General features: G+C 44.7%; 1 protein-coding gene across 6 annotated transcripts in view; it reads right to left on the bottom strand.

The window, feature by feature from the left end:
- GYG2 (glycogenin 2) overlaps window positions 1–21,556 on the bottom strand; it is a 358,634-nt gene that overhangs the window by 284,212 nt on the left and 52,866 nt on the right. Inside the window, exon 3 of one of the 6 annotated variants that reach the window (XM_069637039.1) lies at window positions 2,476–2,605. The exons of the other annotated variants lie outside the window; for them this stretch is intronic. Coding sequence (XP_069493140.1) covers window positions 2,476–2,482 — 7 coding nt within the window. The 5' untranslated portion in view covers window positions 2,483–2,605. The remainder of the gene's footprint in view (window positions 1–2,475; window positions 2,606–21,556) is intronic. 6 annotated transcript variants of the gene reach the window in all.

The raw sequence follows: 21,556 nt of genomic DNA, 5'->3' as shown, positions 1-21,556 counted from the left end.
TCTGGAATTCCCCCAGTCGCATAGACAAATTAATGCGGTCTCCGAGAGTGACTGGGTTACCCACTTCCTAGCAGTTTTTTTCTGAACGCAAAGTGTGACTATGAGTATTTTCTTCCTAAATGGGGCCAGATGGACAAATTGAATCCATCTCTGTTTGAGTATGATAATCTCCTAGAGGTCATTAAGAACATAAGGGTGTCTCGGGCCTGCGGTCCGAATAAGCTCTCACATTTTTTTGTTCAAAGACCCAGTGGCACGGGCCTCTGCATTGACAGTTTTGTTTAAGGATGTGGTGAAATCTAGCCTTTTTCCTCCAACCTGATCTTCGGCTCATGTTGTCCCAATTTATAAGAAGGGAGATCGGAGTTCCCTGTTGAACTATAGACCCATTGCAATTCTAGATGCTGACAGCAAGGTGCTTGCTCTTATTTTGCTGCCCCATCTAGAAACATGGGCCGGGGGCTGGGGGTAGGTTGGAAAAAGGCAAACGGGATTCCAACCAAATCTGGAGACATCTCTGAACGGGTTAGTCATCAAAAGTATGCACCGTCTGGCTTGGGAGGGCGAGTATGATTCTCCAATATTGCATGAATAGACTTTGATGAGGTCGACCGGAATTTATTGTGGACCAAGCTTCATTGGTGGGGGTGCCCTGGGGTCTTCTGAGATTTGAAATTGGCCTATTTTCTTTCCGCAAAAATAAAGGTTGGTTTGATTCATCTGGGTTCATTATCACGCCACATTTCCACTTTTTGGGGTGTCAGGCAGGGCTGCATTTTGGCTCCCTGTCTGTTTAATTAATTAAAATCTGCCGCTTTCATGTGCCCAAAATTTCATCATATAAGGCCTTCTTGTTTGTCATAAACTGACGACTTTCTCCTCTTTAACTGCTCTCCGGTGAGGTTACAAAGACTAATCAATGTTTTCTCAGTGTATATGAATAAACATGCCCTACAAATAAATCCTTTAAAATCAAAAATAATGCAATGTACAGGGGTTAGGAAAAAGTGCACTTTCCATTGCAATATTGGTCAAGAGGCGATTGGGAAGGCGGAATCATTTATCTATCTTGGGTTTCTGTTGGTATCACAACCTGGTCATATAAGCCACCAAGGAGTGGCTTAAGACACGTACCTTAGCCTTAGCCAATCAAGCAATGAGGGTGGATTTAAGATATGGTTGTTACACACTGAAACCCATTTTGAAATTCAATGAATGTAAAATTGTCACTAAGATTTTATATGGGTGTGATATTTACCCGGTCTTCTCTTGGACTGTCTGCCTACCCCTGAAGCCTTGATTTGGCACAGGACTTTACATTTACCCAATTCCGTTCCAATGGATGTAATTAGATATGAATTGGGTATTGTAGCCTTGCGCGCAATAGCCCACTGGAAATTAATATCTCTTCTAAGGAAAATCCTATATCCAATGAGTGCCTAATTGTTTGAGGATTTGAAAGTGATTATGGAGGCACGGGCTAGTGTGTTGTTGGGTGAAGTTTACTCTTTTTTTAGCTCCCCTTTAGTTGAGATTGGCAGTTCTTTTACAAGTTTGAAGGACAATGCTACTAAGGTTAAGAAATTATTGTTTAAGGATTGGATTCAAACTACTGAGAAACTTCACTCATATACTTCGTTTAACCATGTTCAGAGTGATCATAAGAAACTGGGAACACTTGCTCCTTTCCTGGCCTTATATCCTGCAAAGCAAGTAAGACATGTATTCCTGTGTTTTCGTTGGAACCTGCTTAAGGACTAAATAAATCCTGGTAAGATTATGGTTATTTGGGAGGGGGTGAGACCGGATGTCATTTCTGTGGGATGTCATCGGAATGTGAAACCATTAAACATCTGGTGATCTATTGCTCTTCTCTTCAAGGTAGTAGGTGGAACTATTTGAAAAAGTTCTCAATACTTGTTGCACTGGGTGACGAGGTTTTGGTGTGGGCGACCTGCCTATCGGGTCAAATGACTTCGGCGGTTTTAGCTTTTACAAATTTTATAAAATCTTTGAATTTGGAAGCCTTGCTCTTAATCTGATGTAATGTATTTTATTTCAAAGAAGGAAGATATGTATTACAGGTTTATACATGATGTCTTATTGAGTGTGTTGATGGATTATATTAATTTGTTATGAATTTTTATAGATGCTGTTAGAATTAAATTATTGCATTTATTTATGTAATTTTCTTCCCCTTCTTTTTTTCCTCTTTTTTTGTGTGATTTGAATGGTTGTTAAAGGTTAGGTTTCTGTTCTCAACATGTAACAATAAAACATAAATAAATCAAATAAGGTTAATGGTTATTCTAGGTTTTGATAACGGGTTTTGCTCATTATGACAAGTTCAACATTCTTATTATGACTACTACAATGTATACTAGGGATGTAACGGTATAACGGTATACCGTTAAAGATACAGTGAACCACTTAATTGAACAATAATAACCGTCACATTGTTTATACCGTTCATACCGTTCATATATGCTTTTCAATCTGATTTGGAGTGCGCTGCGCAGACTTGGTCTTGCACTGTTGGATCTGCCGTCTGCCAAGTAGTTTCAGTTGGAGCAGTTTTTAATGCCATTCCATAAACCACACGTGCCTGACACAAAATCAATATGTTAGCAATAGGAAGAATAGATACAGTGCCAAGAAGGAAAAGGGTTTACTTTGGGGTGGCGGCTTTGGGGTTTATATATTTATAATGGATAATGTTCTCTAAACATATGGCAATGGGGGATTTCCCTGGTTCTATCATTGAATTTACATATAAAAAGTCACACTGCGAAATTCACTCATCTGTCGGTATTCCCTGCTGACATACCAAAGGGTAACATGTCTGTGATTTCTGAAAACCTTTTGGCCCGCAAGTAAACTAAAGGCTGTAACGTAAAGAGAGAGTGCGTGTGTGTGTGTATGCGCACAAGCGTATACTACCATCAGCCTCCATTGATCTGTGGCATGCAGGTTATCAAGATGGCAACATGTTCATCTTCACCAGTAGCCAGTAGGGGAGCAAAAAGTCTAAATGACCACTTAAGAAAAGCTATTTAGTTTGCTTTGCCAGTTGCAGCAGGGCCCCCTCCCCCTCTCCACACGTGTGTTTGTGTTTGGTGGAAGCAAGTAATTTCAGTGGAAAGTATGTTGAAAAGCCCAATTCTGGCCCTGGGTGCATGGTTTTGTTTGTGATGATAAATCTGTCAATGTATGACCTTTTAGAAAATATTTGTTAAGATTAGTTAACTCCACCTGCTATACCGCGATAACCATGATATACCGTCATTGGGCAAGAAGGTTATCAAACCGTCATAAAACTAATACCGTGACACTCCTAATGTATACTAGAAGTGATAATTAGGAATCAAAATGCAAAGTTTATAAAATGACCAGTTTTCAATGTAAGTACAATTGAAAAACTTTTTTTTTTAACAGCTGTTTTTGAAAAAAAGCCCAACCATTCCCAAAAACATCTGTATTTTTCCTCTCAAGTCAGGCAGCTGCAGGCAGTAGCTGGGGTGGCTCAAGTAATCGCAGAGCTGACAACAAGCGACTCACCCGAGAGCGAGCCGGGGAAGCATTTGGTATGCCAGTTACAGCTAGTATACTATACATTACATTTGAATACATGACAATAGAGCCTTATGTAGATGCTATGTTATGTTATGTTGATTTATACCATGCACCACTACCATTTGGATGGTCTCCAAGCGCTCACATGGCTCTGTAAGAAAGACGGTTGGGTAGGTTAGTGAGGGAAGAGGGATAGGATAGAGGTTGTGCTCTTCTGTTGGTGCTTGCAGAACCAGGAGAAACTGGCATCTGTGCGTGTCGGTTTTCTGAGTGTGCTTTGTGTGCACTGGGCTTGTTGTGTCCGGAGGGGTAAGGTCCTGTGTCTGGGTTGTTTGCGGTTTTTTGTTGTGGCAAATGTGTGTTTTGTGTATAGTGTGGCTGGTCTTTGTGAATGCATGAGAGGAGCAAGGAGCAGGGGTGGTTAGTACAGTGGCAAACGTCAGAGCGCAGCTAGCTTTCAACACAGTGGCACGATACAAAGGGCTGCAGGGTTTAAATCAGTGGCAAACAGTGGCACGATTCAGCAGTATCCTATTCAAACTAGAGGCTAGTGTGGCTGGTCTTTGTGCATGCATGAGAGGAGCAAGGAGCAGGGGTGGTTAGTACAGTGGCAAACGTCAGAGCGCAGCTAGCTTTCAACACAGTGGCACGATACAAAGGGCTGCAGGGTTTAAATCAGTGGCAAACAGTGGCACGATTCAGCAGTATCCTATTCAAACTAGAGGCTATACTAAAAAGGCAGCTCAATTTCACACACTGGCTATACCCCATATTGCACCTAGATTCAATACAGTGACTGTGCAAAAATGTACCTAAATTCAATGCAGTGTCTATTCTTAAATGCACCTAAATTAAATACAGTGGATATACTCAAAAAGCAGCTACATTTCACAAACTGGCTATATTAAAACATTGCACCTACATTTGATACAGTGGCTATTCTTAAATGCACTTAAATTCAAAATAGTGGCTGTACTAAAAAAGCAGCTGAATTTAACACGGTGGCTATACTCAAAATTGCACCTAAATTCACTGTTTGGCTATTCTTAAATGCAGCTAAATTCAATGCAGTGGCTATTCTTAAATGCAACTAAATTCAATACAGTGGCAATACTCAACAAGCAGCTAATTTTCGCACACTGGCTATACTCAAAATTGCACCTAAATTCAATGCTGCGGCTATTCTTAAATGCACCTAAATTCAATGCAGTTGCTATTTTTAAATGCAGCTAAATTCAATACAATGGTGATACTCAACAAATGGATAATTTTTGCACACTGCCTATACTCAAAGTTGCACCTAAATTCAATGCAGTGACTATTCTTAAATGCAACAAAATTCAATACAGTGGTTTTTCTAAAAATAAACATCTGAATTTCACACGCTGGCTATACTCAAATTGCACCTAGATTCAATTAAGTTGCTATCCTTAAAAATGCAGCTGAGTCTAAACACAGAGGTTATACCCTAAATGCAGCTACAATCAAATCCAGAGTCACAAATACAGCACTTGATATGCAACCAAATAGTTGTCTCTTTCCTGGCAGTTGCTTTGCACAGCCTTTGAGGCTTGGCTGGGGCACCCAGGGTGACCAGGCAAACAGGCGATGGAAGTGCCCTAAGGATGGGCCCTTTGCCTTGGCCCTTAGCCGGCTGCCCGGGAGAGGCTGCCCTGGGGGCTTCTATAAAGAGGGGATCTGGAGGTCAGCTGACCATATTCAAGCAGTCAATCGCAGGGCAGTGAGGGCAGACTGAGGGAGGGAGCAAGGGAGGACTGGGGGCGGTGGGGAAAAGGAAGGGAAATGGGGAAAAATCTCACAGGGCCACGTGGAAGCCTTGAAGGGGATGGTAGCCAGGAGTGGCGAGAAGGCAGCTGTGTCCTGTTTGAAGCTTGTAGCGAGTGGAATCTGCCTGCACAGGGCTTTCGGGTGGTACTGGAGGGTCAGCTGACCCTATTCAAGCAGGCAATCGCAAGGTCAGGGAGGGTGGGCAGAGGGAGGGAGCGAGGGAGGGCTGGGGCGGTGGAGAAAAGGAAGGAAAATGGAGGGTTGAGAGCCTGGGGGAAAAAGCTCACCAGGTCAAAAGGAGGCCTTGAAGGAGATAGTAGGCAGGAGCAGCAAAACGGCAGCTGTATCATGTGTGAAGCATGCACAGGGCTTCCTCTGGGATCCTATACAGGGCTTCCTCTGGGATGCACTTGCACCTGCATATGTTATAGTTCCAATGGCCCTTAACCCTTTCTGGATTGACTACAGATAGTTGTGAGGGAAAACAGATGGTTGGACCAAGTGGGCTAAAGCGAGCACAAAATACCTATGCTGCCTAATACTTTGACAGTCTGTTTAAATATATGAGTGCACCCTCTCTGTACACCCTTTCCTGGGTAAACTCGTGGAATATCTGGCCATCTCCCAGCTTAATCTTCACACTAAATTTGTTGGTTGTCTCCATGACCATCAGTCTGGCTTCAGAGCTGCCAGAAGCACAGAAACTGCTCCCCTGAACATCCGTGAAGACTTGCTCTCCAACCTTGATTCCAACAGCCCCTGTGTCCTCATCACACTTGATCTCTCTTCTGCCTTTGAAATGTCAACCATGCCATCCTGCTCAACCATCTCCGTGATAACCTTGGCATCACAGATCAGGCCCTGCTTGGCTGATTTCTTTCCTCTCCGATTGACCCTCCTAGGTCCAACTCGGGTCCTTCCTCTCCTCTATCTCTATCTCTGCCTGTGGTGTTCCCCAGGGGTCTAGCCTCTCTCCCTGGCTGTTCAACCAATACCAGCACTTCTTGCCCACCGCATTTCTGCTCTCTGTCCCAACTTTCAGTGCTTAGCGTATGACACTCAACTCATTTTCAGGCTCCCTTCCGTCATCTCTTCCCCTTCTCTCATCTCTGACTGTCTGTCTGCTATCCAGGAGTTGTGTGCCGCCAATGATCACTGCCTCAATGCCAGTAAGACTGAGATTCTCCTCATCGGCACACCTGCTCCCTCCTTTCCTGCAACTCCCTGGCCAGCCCCCCTTGGCCATCTTGCTGCTCTCGGCTGCGAGGCTAAACACCTCGGGGTCATCCTCAACTCCACACTCTCCTTATCTCCTCACATCTCTAACGTTTCAAAGAAAGTCAAACTACCAGCTGCACCTCCTCAGAGGTATTCTTCCTTTCCTCTCCTTCCCCCAGAAGCTCGCTGTCTCCAGAGCTCTGGTTCTTTCTAGGCTGGACTACTTCAACAGCCTCTTTCTAAATCTGCCTGCCTCTACTATCCGCCCTCTGCAACTCATCCAGAACAGGACTGCGAGAACTGTCCTCGGCCTCAAGCCCATGCATCGTATCTCTCTAGGACTGAAATCTCTGCACTGGCTCCCAGTGGCTGCGAGGATTAAGTTCCAAACCCTCTGAATTGTCCACAAGGTTTCTGGGGCCTGGGGCCTCAATAACTTCAACTCTCTCTTCCTAAATATCTTCCTTCTCAAGCTCTTTGCTCATTCCTTTTCTACAGAACTAGTGGTGTGCATCCATTTTCAAAATATAGTCTACTTAATAACTGAACATTCAACACTCACTATAAACTTGGGCAGCTGGGCGAGGTCGGCTGCAGTTCACAGAATTAAGAGACTCAGTCAAACACCAGCATATAATCCAATTGAGAGCTAGCGCTGAGAGGGAACCCCACTGACAGAGCCGTGAATGAAAAAGGCTGACAAACTGTGTGCGCAGAACACAGCTGCTTCTAATCTGCCCTACGATGAGAGATGATTGTGGACTGATCACTGAACACCAGAACATTAACTTCAGGAGAAAATGCACCTGAAGCAGCCAAGTGGTTACAAACATTTGGAAAAGATATTTTGAAAAACAATGTTTATGCAATGACCACGCCTTGCATTCAGACCTGCTTGTATTTACCAAACCACACACACAATGCAATGCAGGTGACGAGGCTGGCCTGGAAGAAGGGATGTGGCTGACAACACTGCAGCAAAGCATTTGGACGCCATTAGAGACACTTACCCCAAGGCGCAAACAGTTTTTTTGCTGGAGAAACATCGTAAAGCAATCATGGGATGGATCTTGCAAGAACTAGGTAATCTTAGCCCACATCTCAAAGCAGGAGCTGCCGTGGAATTCCCATAATAAATTGGCAGGGACAGTCTGCGTGGTTTCTACAGAAATATCTATTAACCAAGTTTTGGCTGTCTATCAAAGAAAGTGGGAGATAAGTCTCCCAGCGCCAGAGTCCAGGCCTCAGATAGGTGGACCTTAAGGTGAAAGATATTGGGCTGCTACCATCTCCTGAAAATGGGATCATGTTTTGGAGCAGTTTCTTTGAGCGCACTACATATAAACATGGCGTCACCGAACACATAAATCTCTGTTCCGATGAACATTGCACCATAACGTCACTCTACAGCTACGCATACAAATGTAATTTGTGAAGGCGTGTGGTCAAAGCAGCAGCTTCGGTGGAGGTCTGTAGATTATGACCTTTTTCTCACATCAAAGCCCTACCCTCTTGGCAGTCAAGTGTATGAAAGACTTCCTGATGCCTAAATCTAACTCACATACAAGACATTCTCGGATGGGCAAATTTACATTTGTGCACTATATTTACCAAAGCACGTTTGCTCTTGCATTCAAGTGCTGGTCCAATCGTATTCTCCAAAAGAATTGCTTATGAGTAGACACGGTGGTAATGATTTTAGCTTTCATTGGGCCTCATTACAAGTTTGGAGGTAGCCATGCCGCAAAATGGGAATAACTGGGCCATTCCGACCTTTGCTGGTCTGTTAATTCCCATTCGCGGGGCCCGGTACGTCCCCATTTCCATTTGAGCCCCCATAGGGCTCAATGGGAATGGGGAGGATGGTAATAATGGACCCGTTTGTAACGGGACCGTTGCTACCATCCTGTTCTGCTAGCGGGTGCGGCTCTGCACGTCTGGTCTGACCAGGCGTGAAGAGCAACCCTGCGAGCAGAACTCGTAATGTGGCGGTAGAGTGATAACGGCGCCGGCATCACTACCGGCGCCGTTATCACTCTACCATCAGGGTCGTAATGAGGTCCATTGACATGGTAGTCACTTTACATGAGGTCTAATTTGCCCTTTTGTGCAATTTGCTTTAGGTCTTCCATTAACTCTTGCCGTATTGAACAGTGAGCACCATCCTAGTTTTATTTTCATATGATATTCTAGGATTTTAATTGCCATGAATTGTCTTTCATCGTCCTTTCACCGCGTTTACTTAGTTCTATGCCTGCTCTGCCATCCACTCCCTTAGTCTCTTACTTTCTTTCCTCTTGCATAATGAATACACAAAGCTATGTAGATGTTTACAAAAAGTAGCGATTGATAGTTCCATCCAGTCTGTGTATATCTACAGACCTACTGCAGTACCATTTATAGTTGGTCTCCAGAGCTTGCTTTGCTCTACGATTATGATTACATTATATATTAGCACCTGGGGGAAGAGAGCTGGTCAATCAAGAGGCTGGGAACGCAGTTGGAATCTGCATGCAGCTGTCTGCATTTCATGCACGTCTGCTGCACCTCTGCTTAGCCGTCAACTTGTCCTTGAAGGTCAGGGCACGAGGCAGAGCCTCTACTGGAGTGCCTTACCTCGACCTCCGTTCCCCACCAAAGCACCCAGCCAACGCCTCTCCCACTCACCTGTGCACCTCCTGTTCCTGGAAATAGTATAGTTTTTAAGGAAAGCATGAATTGTGCAACACCTGGTTCCTTTAGAACCAAACCAAAAAGATATGACCATCCGGGATAGTGGCTCCGAGTGCTAATGGAGATAAATACTGCTTTTGCGGCTGCACAGGGCTGGAATGCTGTGCTTGGACATATCTGGCTTGGGCGTAAGGGCTGTTACCTGCCCTGCCCTCTGCCGAAAATGGTATTTAACGCTATATTAAAAACAGTTGATATCGACGACGGACAATGGCCGCCTTGTACACCTGAAGTTGACAATTATCCTGCATGTCACAACGTCATACTGTGTACTTAGTCTCTAGCTATGACTTCCCTTTAACATTGTAAACTTGTTTATTCATGAAACTTCTGAGCTTCTCCTTACACAGCAAATGATGGGGCAAGTATCCAGTATACGGGATACTATCATGTGCAACACCGACTTCCGCCAGCTGCACAGAGCACTGCACTGAAAACAGTTTTCTGAGCCTTTTTATCATATCTATTTCTTTGTGTACATTCATGCAGCTAACCTTTACATTTTACAGACACTCATCTCATTAATTTCTTAATTTAGAAGGTACACACAAATGCTGTATTGTTGCTTATTTTATGTCTTGTATACTAACAACTGCTGGTGACATTAAAAAGATGATTACAAAATCTATATATATATATATATATATATATATATATATATAAGGCATACATTTGTCTGTGGGTTTGTGGCGGGATTTGTGGGTTTGTGGCTTGGCAAAGCGTTGATCCTTGTACAATTCCACACCGTTTTTACCAATCTGCACCAAATTATGCTTGGTTATCGGTTAGGGCCCTGCAGACAATACTGGCTACATGACATTTGGATACCCCACCCTGTTCCACAGATTTCACCAAAAATTCAAATTTGGTTGTGAATTTGTGGCTTGGCAAACCATTGTTCCTTTTACAATTCCACACCGTTTCATCAATCTGCACCAAATGTTGCATAGTTACCTTTTAGAACCCTTCAACCATTACTGGCAATATGACATTTGGAACCCCACCCCTTTCTCTGTATTTTGGCAAAAGTAAAAATGTGTTTGTGGGTTGGTGAAGCGTTGTTCCTTATTCAATTCCACGTCGTTTCACCAATCTGCACCAAATGTGACACACTTACCTGTTAGGACCCTCTGGACATTACTGGCTCCATGACATTTGGACACTCCACTCCTTTCCCTGGATTTGTGGGTTTGTGTCTGGCAAAGCGCTGTTCCTTATAAAATTCCACACTGTTTCACCAATCTGCACCACATTTTGCATATTTACCTGTTAGGACCCTTCGACCATTACTGGCTGCATGACATTTGAACACCCCACCCCTTTCTCTGAATGTTGGCAAAAGTTCAAATTTGTTTGTGGGATTGTGGCCTGCGACCGAAGCTGTAAACAATGTTCACCGTGAAGGGAAACAACAAAAGAGGTGAATGGACCTGAGAAGCGAAGGTGAAGGCACGTAGCATTCCATAAGTTTCCAAAGTTTTTGCTGCATCAGGTGAAATTACTTTTCCAGAGGATTTCTGCGAGATGGTGCCTGCTGACAAAGCCGTAAACCATGTTCACTGGGAAGGGAAACAAATAATGTTGTTTCTAAACAAGTTTTACAATGCCGTAAACCGTGTGCACCAGGAAGGGAAACAAAAAGGTTTGACGCATCAGGTGAAATTACTTTTCCAGAGGATTTTTGCGAGATGGTGCCTGCCGACAAAGCCGTAAAACATATTCACTGGGAAAGTAAACAAAAAATGTTGTTTCTCAGCCAGTCCCGACACAAGGAAGAAAACATTAGGTCTCTGGGACCTCAAAAACCACATTTCAAGGCCCTAGGATGCACGGTTTCTGAGATATTTGCACCGCAACCAGGGTGAGGCAGAACAGCGACCTACAGGATCATTCATTTTCAACAACTGATGAGTGTTATCATGTCTCTCTACAGAACCCATTCTGCAAGCATAAATAAGTGTGCTTGCTAATTAATAAACATTTAATTAGCAAACTCTGCTAATCAATTTTTGAAAACTAATGTATGCCTTGTGCTATAACCATTTTGTGTCTCTTTATGGGGTGTTTACATCTTCCTTTGCAAAAACAGTACTTTGCTGTGTCATCATTAGTGTTAACTGAGGCTAAAGTTGATGCTCTTCTACAGAAGGTAGGCAAAGCCGCAGGGCCTGACACATTACATAGAGATCTATTGTATAATGAATCCCTTATTTGGGTACAACTTATAACATGGTTAATGATATTAATACTTTTAAAAAGGGTGACAGGTTACGTCCAGGCTATTATAGCATCATATCATTTAAGCAATAAATCCAGAGGTGCCTCCCACCCCCGCAGAGGGCTTAATAGTTATTACCACCTCTGCATTATTTCCGTGGTGCTAATAGCTTTTATTTTTTAAGTTGAGAATCAGGGTTGTTGTCGTCTCTCAACTTAAAAAGCTACAAAAACAAAATGGGTCTGCCATGGACGCAGGGAGAAAGGAACTACACCGAGTAATTCCTCCTTTTCCATGAGAGCCATTGATACGGAGGGGAAGGGGTAGGTCAGCAGGAGTGGTGGAGAGCAGGAGATGGGTGATCTGGCCACAGATAAGTGGGGCCATGGATAGGAAGGTCTTGGGAATGGGTTTGGGAGGGACCAGAGGGCTTTGAAGGGGGAGCCTCAAGAAGAAAGATGGAGGCCTCCCGGTGCTTAGGAGGCTCGAACGCCAAACATTACCATGAGGTCAAGCCTACATTCTGAGTTTCCTAATTGGCTGGGAGGTGTCATTAGATCAACTCTCAGGTGCTAATAATTGATAGTGTGACCACAAAAGTGATGGTTGGAAGTTTTGAATGAATCTGTACCACTGACGTTGCTCTGGGCAACCTTCCACACCACCGTTTTTTAGCCCGCCTGCGCCATTGCCAAAGGGGGTCCAGCCAAATGCAAATCAGTCAGGTACTGCCACCACTGGTAGCAGCCCAGTCCGAACTGCTAGGCCAGGTCCCCTCTGCACGGAAACACAAGCAACCCCAAACAATGGCTTGGCAGGCTGAAAAACGATGGTCTGGAGGGTTTCCCAGAGCTTTGCCCGTGGTTATGATTAATTCAAAACCTTCCAGCCATCACCTTTCTGTTTTTCTAATAATTGATAGCTTAGGAAACGTGTTTGGAAAGACACTGTTACATAGACTTGAGGACTGGGGGGAAAATGTCATTTAATCTACATTTTACAAGGAGAATTTCAGGAAAAAACTGGAGCACTACTAATAATGTTTTACTCTGCAACGTTTACCAAGGGATGTTATGCAATACAGATCTCATCTGTTTTTTTTGGCTTTCATTGCTTTCAAAACTACCTTCAACAGAGTTTACGGGCAAAGGTTGAGGGAATTCCTAGAAGTGAGTATTCGGCTTCCCCTATTGTCCATGATACAATGTTTGTATAATAAAACCTTGGCCAGCAACCAGTTTAGACAAGGGGCAGAAAGTATGCAGCCTTTTCAGGTCACATGGGTGTTCGGCAAGGCTGCATCGTTAGCCATTTGCTTTACCTATCGTACATTCATTCTTTGTCATCATCTGCTGCAGAGATGGCCTGTGAGGCCCCTAACTTTGGTAGTTCTAAAATAGGGATTTTAAATTATAACAACAATGCTGCATTACCTTCCACGTCTCTCTGCAGCACCAAGAAACAACTGACATTTCTACAGATGTGCTGCAATGATTGTAGTCTTTCTGTCAATATAGATCAAACAGGTGTAATGCACCAACTTTTAACAAAACCTAAGGGTGTATTAGAGTTCAATGGTGCAGTAATGAAACAGGTAAGATGAGATGAGATGAGATGGGCAGCTAAAGACACTGGAAAGATAAATCTAATCATAGTTGATGTTTAACCAGAGGATTGGGGCAACCCTTATATTTCCCTACAGTTTGGAGGGAAAACAATTTAGCCAACAACCGCCCTCCCTCCTTCCCCCCGTCCTCTCCCCTTCCCCACTGACCTTAAATTGGTAACTAATACCACATGGGGGCATTGAGGACACCAGATCACTCCCCCTTCCTCTTCCCCTCCCCCCTCCCTCCCTCTCCCCCGACCTCAAATCAGATACCGTAACTCCCTTCACCTACCCCCTCATCTACCCTCCCTCCACTTTCTCCCCCCTCCTTGTAAATTGTTCTACATATTGTTCGAATGGCCTGTTTCATGTTTGTAAATATGCTTCGCTCACTTTTGTACCTGTTGTTATACTGTAAAGCGCTTTGGTTTAAAGCGCTATATAAATTCAATAAACATAAACAAACATAAACTGAGGTATATATGATACGGTATGATATGATATTTTATTTGTATCACGCTCATACACAAGTGTTTCAGAGCGCGACAAGGCAAGAGAGGGGAACAGGAGTGAACACAACAGCGATCTTACTAGGCCCAGTGACAATGAGAACGCGTAAGTGCATGGGGAAGGGAAAGAGGAAAAGTGCATGGAAGAGAGAGAGTGGAGAGTGCAGGGCAGAGGAGAGAGCAGACTAAATAATAATAAATAAAAATAAATAGATAATAGAGGCAATAAACAGTGGTAGTTCAACCAGCAAGTGGCAAGTGCTGTGTTTAAGGCAGCAGACTGGGTAAGTCTGATAAGTGCAGAAAAAGAAGAAAATGGGGGTGGGGGACTGTATGGGTACAGATACAGTCCACAGTGCAAGCGGTGGCCAGGAGGCAGTGCAGGAGGGTGGCAGGGTAAGCAAATACCTGGGCCCACTGGACAGAGGGTGGCCTTGTGCACAGTGCCAAGAGAGAGAGCAGAACAGCAGGGGAGAGGGGGAGCAAAGGCAAAGCTAAGAGGAAGGTCTTGAGGTGTTTCCGGAACCAGAGATGGTTCTCCTCAAGTTTTAGAGTGGCAGGGAGGCTATTCCAGAGGGAGGCCCCAGCCAAAGACAGAGATCTACCCCCAGCTTGTTTCTTTGAAAAACGACTGACCCTGAGGGAGTTAGAGGTAGAGGAGCAAAGAGCTCGAGAGGGGAGGTATTTGTGGATGGATAGCTGAAGGTATTTTGGACCCAGGCCCCAGAAAGCCTTGTGGACAATGCAGAGGGTTTTGAATGTAATCCTTGCATCCACTGGGAGCCAATGGAGAGATTTCAGAGCTGGAGAGATGTGATCCCAGGGCTTGAGGCCAAGGACAAGACTCGTAGTCCTGTTCTGGATTAGTTGAGGAGGGTGGAGAGTAGAGGCGGGTAGATTTAGAAAGAGGCTGTTACAATAGTCCAACCTAGAGAGAACCAGAGCTTGGGAGACAGTGAGCTTCTGGGGGAAAGGGAGGAAAGGCATAGTATCTCTGAGGAGATGCAGTAGGAAGTTTAACTTTTTAGAGACCTGAGAGATGCGGGCAGAGAAGGAAAGTGTGGAGTCAAAGATGACCCTGAGGTTCTTAGCCTCGCAGGTAGGGGAAGGAGAGCCAAGGGAGGCCGCCCAGAGAGTGAGGGGTAAGGATGGTGAAGGTGTGCCGATGAGGAGGATCTCTGTCTTGCTGGCGTTCAGACAAAGATCATTGGGAGCACACCAATTTTGAATGGCAGTTAGGCAATCCGATATGAGAGAGGGAGAGGAGGTGGCCGAGGGCAGCCTGAAATGAGTTGAGTGTCAGCGTTATCACTGGAAATTTGAGCAGAAAATGTCAATGCAGGGTGCAAGAGTTGCCAGGTATTGGTTGAAAAGCCAGGGCGAGAAGTTAGACCCCTGCGGAACACCACAGGTAGAGAGGAAGATAGATGATAGGAAGGACCCAAGTTGGACCTGCCAGGGTCGATCAGAGAGGAAGGAGGTCAGCCAGGCCAGAGCCTGATCAGTGATACCCAGGTTATCACAGTGACGGTTGAGCAGGATGGTATGGTTGACTGTGTTGAAGGCAGAAGAGAGATCGAGTAGGATGAGGATAGAGGGAATGTTAGAGTCAAGGTTGGACAGCAGATCTTCACGGATGTTCAGGAGAGCAGTTTCTGTGCTTCTGGCAGCTCCAAAGCCAGACTGAGGGTCATAGAGACAGCCAACAGAATCAGAATGAAGGTTAAGCTGAGAGATGGCCAGCTTTTCCAGGAGTTTGCCGCGAAAGGGAGTAATGGAAATTGGGCAATAGTTAGCAGGACAGGAAGGATCAGCTGTGGGTTTCTTGAGAAGAGGATGTGCCAGGGAGTGCTTCAGAGGGGAGCGGAAGGATCATGAGACAAAGGAGTGGTTGCAAGAATCGTCAAGGACCGGAGCGAGGGTGTCAATGTGGTCCTTGAAGGTTTTAGAGGAACAGGGATGAACCTGTTTTGACGAGGCTTTCATAGATCTGACTGGTCTAGGGACCTCAGCAGGGGAGAAAAGAGGAAAGGATGAGAAGGAGGGTGAGGGGGTGATCAAGGGGGGGTCCACAAGCACAGACTCAGAGGGAATAGGAGGGTGAGGAGAGGGTGGACAGGACATCCTGGGTTTTTGAGATAAAGTGAGAGGCAAGGGCATTGCAGAGAGCCTGGGAGGCACGAGGAGGGGTAGAGACGGCAGCAGGGTTGGCAAGCTCCTTGCAGATTTTAAAGAGTTCGGCCGAGTTGTTAGATGCCGCAGAGACACGGCTTGAATGTGGACTCTTCTTAGTACGGACAGAGTTGGTATTGCCTTTGGAGCAGGCGACAGGCCTGTTTGTAAGAGCATGAGCAAGAATCCCTCAATTTCCTCTCAGCCGCCCTACACTTACATTTAAGTGTAGCTAGGTTTGAGTCATACCAGGAATTGCACTTGGCTTTGGACTTCAAGCAGATCCTCATGACAGGGGCAAGAACATCAAGAGTATCAGAAATAGAAGAGTAGAGAAGGGACAGGGCTGTGTCTGGTTGTGAGTCAGCCAGAGGAGGAGGGGGAGAGAAGGTGGCAGTGAAAGCCTCAACTGACACACTCTTCATAGGTCGGATGTCCGAGAAGGTAGGTGGCAATGTTGGGGTGGGCTTGGCTAGGGGGGAAGAGAGTGAGAGAGGAGAGAAGGCAATGATCACTCCAGGAGAGAGGAGTGGTCAAAGGGCTAGAGAGAGGGAGACCAGAGGAGAACAAGACATCAAGTGTGTGCCCTGCAGAGTACGTCGGGCCAGGGGGGAGGAGGGAATTGCAGAGGTTGCAAAAGAGCAGAGATGAGGGACAGAGAATCAAGGTGGATGTTGAGGACGCCAAGGAGGAGGAGTTGAGTGGTTGAGGCCAGGAGGGAGGAGGAGAGGTCAGCCCACTCAGAGAGAAAAGAAGTGATTTGACCATGGGGCAAGTAGAAAGCAGTAACAGTAAGAGAGTGACTAGGAGAGATTGAGTTCCTGCAGACAAGGCATTTGAAAGAGTAGATCTGAGTGGGAATGATAGTGGCAGGAATCCGCTCTGAAAAGATCAGGGCTACACCCCCTCCAGGCCGAGTGGTTCTGGGTGCGAGAGGATCTCGTAGCCAGCTTGTGACAGAGGTGGCCATGAACCATGTCTCCGTAAGACCAAGGACATCAAGGTCCAGTTCTTCAAGGAGGTGGCAGATGTCAGAGGAGTGTTTGACAGCAGAGCAAGAGTTGAGAGTGGCAAGGTGGAGAAGGTTGCCGGCCTTAAAGACCTTCTGGGGAGGGGAACAAATCAGAGGAACGCCCTGCAGAGTTTGGAGGTAGCCAGAAGATGGGCAGAGGAGGAAAGAGTGGGCAAGGTAGCCAAGGAATGAGAGGAGGGGACAGCCGGAGAAGAAAGAAAGTTGATGAGGCGAGGGGAAACGCCTATCCAAGAGGAGGAGATTGGCCTGGGCACCTTGGACCATGACAGTACCATTTAGATAGACGTTAAGGATGACTCTGGAGGAGTCGAAAGAAGCAATGAGGACTTCCCAGCGAGTGCCACCATTTATGGGAGAGGGAGAGACAGGACAGAGCACAGAGATCATATGGGGGGTCCATATAGCCGGCGAAGGAACAACGAAGAGGATGTCGGTGAGTGTCTGTCGGGAAGAAGCGCTGGTATAGGTGTTAGCGATAGGGAGACCAGGGTTGGAGGCCAAGATACCCTTTTTAAATTTGTTCTTTCCAGCCTTAGTGACAAGGGAAGGATAGTTGATAAAGAAGCAGTTGGAATAGATGGGAGAAACAGAAAGCACCATGAGTGTGAAGAGAGGAGGCAGAGGGAGAAGTAAGCAAGTACAGAAGGATAGAACAGTCACTGGGCTAGCAGGTTACAATCAATGGCCAAAGTTAAATGCAAAATACGCCCAAGTTTGACTTATTAACGGTGCCTGTGCTTCCGTGTTGCCCATTTCCATAGAGTTCTATGGGACTTTCCAAAACGCTGGGGTTGTAATCCCCTGGTGTTACTTGCAAGTCAGACGCCGGTAAATCATTACTGGTTTGGCGGCAACCTGACGGTAGTACCGGCACAGTTACCGCCGGACTTGTAATAAGCCCCTATGTCTGGCCTCTGGAATCCCATTATGGAAACTTTGAAGATATCTTTGGTGATCCAGGAGTGTACTACACACATAGTTGGAAAGTGGCAATTTGTGCCAAGACGGGACAATTATTCAAAATAGAAAAGCTTTCAAACTGTGTGCCCCAAGTGCAGCATTAATTATACATACATTAAAATGCAAGTGTATTATAAATGTGTCATTATTTGTTCTAAATTGTATACCAAGTGGAGCACTTAGCGACTTGTATAAGTAAAGTGTGCCTAGTGGCTATGGAAAATGCAATGTATGCAGAATGGATTGCAAGGTCATTATTAATTATGGGGCATTGCAAATACTTCCCTGCAACAGTGCATAGCTCCCATGTCAAATCACCCTCATTTGCAAGGTCTTAATCCCAATCTGATCCCTCAATTTTCTACTAATAAAATGCCCCTTGACAGGTACATTGAGTCTAACGAGGACAAGAAGCGCCTGGCTAAGCTCACCCAAGGGCGGTCGATGTATGTAATGCATGTTGATGGTGCGGTGATTTTGAAATGTGTATACTGGTTTTTAGCAGAAGCTATAGCTGTTATTAATGGTGGATTTGCGCATGCGCTCTCTAAAGCTCTTTATTTCAGAACTGTCTGTGGGAAGCGCTGCTCACCTGCCCTGTTCTCCTCAGATTATCATGTTCAAAATAAGGTGCTGACTTTCTCGCTTTTGGGAAAAGGACTTTCTGTTGAAAAGCCCATTATTATTTTATAGTGTTTTCTTGAATGCCAGAGGGCGTGGGTTTAATCCCCTCACTGCCGCTTTAGGTTAGTTTTAAAGGCGGCCTCCCTGCACCCAGGTGGTTTACCCTCCATGCGTCTTTCGCCTCACTGCGACCGGGCAGACTGAAGGGCAATTGCTGGACCTCGGCTATGTGGCGAGTAGGCAGTAGTTTCTGTAAACAGTCAGGCCCTTCGTCCCCATACGCTTTGCATGTGGTGGACAGGACTTTCCACTTTATATGCTGCTAATCTGATAGCGAAAGAAGGGCTTCAGGGTGTTCCTATTTTATCAGATTCAGACAGAGCCTGGCTGCTTGATTTTTAATCCTAGGGCGCTCCTGCAGTTCCTGTTTTGAAGTTTATATGTAGATTAGGTTGAAGCAGCCCAGTCTAAAAAAGGATCAGTGTTCCTAACACCAGCCGAACTTTTACAATGTGAAAGAAATGGCATTTGTTTATTCGCTAAAGAAAGTGCCCACATGATGAATGCTGGCATGTTTTTGACACAGATCCGGGTTTTCGCAAAGGCTGTCAGCTAGGAGTGCCCAGTTCCTTTTTTTTGGTTTTTTTTTTGTATTCCACTCTTCTGGAAGCTCTAGTGCTAGCATTCAATGTGGTGCGCCTTCACCTGTTTCTCTTTTTCGAAAAAACGGTTGCAATGCCTGGTGGTTCTTGTTGTCAATATTTCTTCAACCCTCATCCTCTTTCAAACATCACTCTTTTTTTTTAAAAAAAAAAAATGTCATTTCATTCTTAATTCTTTGCATACAAAGGACCTCATTATAGATTTGGCCATAATTATGCATCAATTTTAGGAATTTACTCCCAAAATCGTTTACCACTCGTTTCTTTTTAAATTGATGGAGAAGGGGGTGTATGTACCAGGTCCAAAAAAGCTTTTATATATCTCCCATGAAACAATATAGCACTGAGGCTTTTCAGAAATGAAAAGGGGTGTATTTTCTATTTGCTCGATGCAAGCAATTCTCGCGGTAATCCCACCGGAAGCCACAAACGAAAAGTGCTCAAAATTATATTTGTAGGAGGGAAAGGGGTAGTTTTACTTTAGGGTAGTTGTGGCAGAAAGAGGGAAAATGGAAAGGTGGGCCCTTTGGGGAGGGCTGGAGCGCTGTTTTGAGTCAGACCATCGCAGGAACATCATGAGATGCAACTGGAAAAAATGTGTGTGTTGAGAATGGGGGAAGAGCATAATTGGAGAGCCAGGAGGGAATTGGGGAAAGTTGGTGCTACCTAAACAAACAGGGGGGGTAGTGAACATTGAACATATAGAGTAGCAGTGGGGATGGGGAAGACTTTTTAATTTTCGGGCTTTTGCGCATAACTGGGATAATCTGCCAACGCTTCCTGTGGCAATTCAAAGTGGTGCCAGGATTATCAAAGTGATGTTTCTGTGGGAAATTAGCGGGGGAAAATACCAGAGAAATTTTAAAAAAGGTGAGGAGGAATTGGCCAAGCGCTTCGAAACACATTTTGTATAGGCGCTATATAAATAAACGATCATATCATATCAGTGGGACATGGTAATTTACAATTGGAGGAGATGGGGTCCACGACCAGTGGGCTATGGTCTTTAAGCCCAATTGGTGCAACATTGACAGTGGCCATGGCCAAAGGTCATGATCGGGGGTCCTGGTTATTTCCTAGTGAGGGGGATATGGGTCATGAACCTAGGCTGAATTTTTTTTAACTTCTTAAATGTAAGCCTTATTTGTTGATTCTTATATGTATACCTTTCTATATTTATTAATTGACATCACATTACCGTTTTAAAATATTATTTACGAGTTACAAGGGGAAAAAGAACCAAATAAACATATTTACTCATTTGCTACACATCATACAATGTCATGTGTACGTTCCCTTTTAAGGACCTCTCCAGAAAGTACAATGCGTACAAACATTTCCAAGGGAGAGACTGTAACGTGTGACCCGCACCGCTTGATAGGAACAAGGGAAGGTGTAATCTATTTCTATCTTATTTAGGGTTCCTCATATTCCTGAGTTTGGCAACATGGCCATGTCAATCAATCAATGTTTGGTATTTTCAAATCAAACACAAGTTTCATAAAACATACATAATACCATCAATAGAGCTCTCCAAATACCATCTTGCAGCTCAACCTGGGACTAAAGACTGTAACTACATAGTCACTTTCAAATCAGATGTCTGTCATGCCAGCAAACTGGTACAGTTCTTATTAAAACTCAGCATATATTAAAAAACATCATATTGCCTCATGTGCAGTCGTCAAAAAGATCTTAAAATTAGTTTTGGAATTAAATTAATCGTATTGCGCATAACAAAATAATGTTCCATCGCTGCATTCAAAATCACCTTACTTATCAAAAACAATTATCCTGTACTACTGCGGTTCTAACGAAATACCAGTTCTCCAATTCATCGTAGATTGCAGCTGCCAAATACTTGAACGACAATAAATGTTCTGAAAATACTATTGAATATACGATGGAGGAGTTACGTTCACTTGTATTTCTTCTCGCTGATTGGCTAATTCAGCTAATTAAGGCATCTAAAAAAAGTTCCCTACCACAGAACACACGGTTCTTTACAAAAAAAAGAAGATAGTACATAGCTGTTCTGCACTGTTTGAATCCCTTGAGAATGGCCAGGAGATTTTTCTTCTGTGTCTTAACATAAAGTGGACATCGGAGCTATAGAAAATGGGGCTCATCTAATGCTGTTGTCGCACATAGGCACGCTTTGGGATTAACTTCATATAAGTCTAGCTGTTGCAGATCATTTTACCTTCTGTCAGACTTGTTGCGGCTCTCACTCTGCACTCTTACCATGCGCTCTGCCTCAGGTGAACCCGACAGGGAGTTTCCTCCCTCTTAACCCACCCTTACATTCTTATCTGCTACCCCGAACCCCCATATGCACCCCAAAACAGTGCTACCCTGTCCTCGCAGTGACCTATTCCCTGCCTCTCATACAACTCTCTGGCAACTGGGCCATTCCATTCGCTTCCATTGTCAGAGTTATCCTTGTTGTCTTTTCTT

The sequence above is a fragment of the Ambystoma mexicanum genome, chromosome 7p (assembly GCF_040938575.1).
Source record: "Ambystoma mexicanum isolate Mex_15411 chromosome 7p, UKY_AmexF1_1, whole genome shotgun sequence".
Classification (NCBI taxonomy): domain Eukaryota; kingdom Metazoa; phylum Chordata; class Amphibia; order Caudata; family Ambystomatidae; genus Ambystoma; species Ambystoma mexicanum.
Note: the sequence above shows the minus strand (reverse complement) of the source record. Positions and strands in the feature narration are given on the sequence as shown.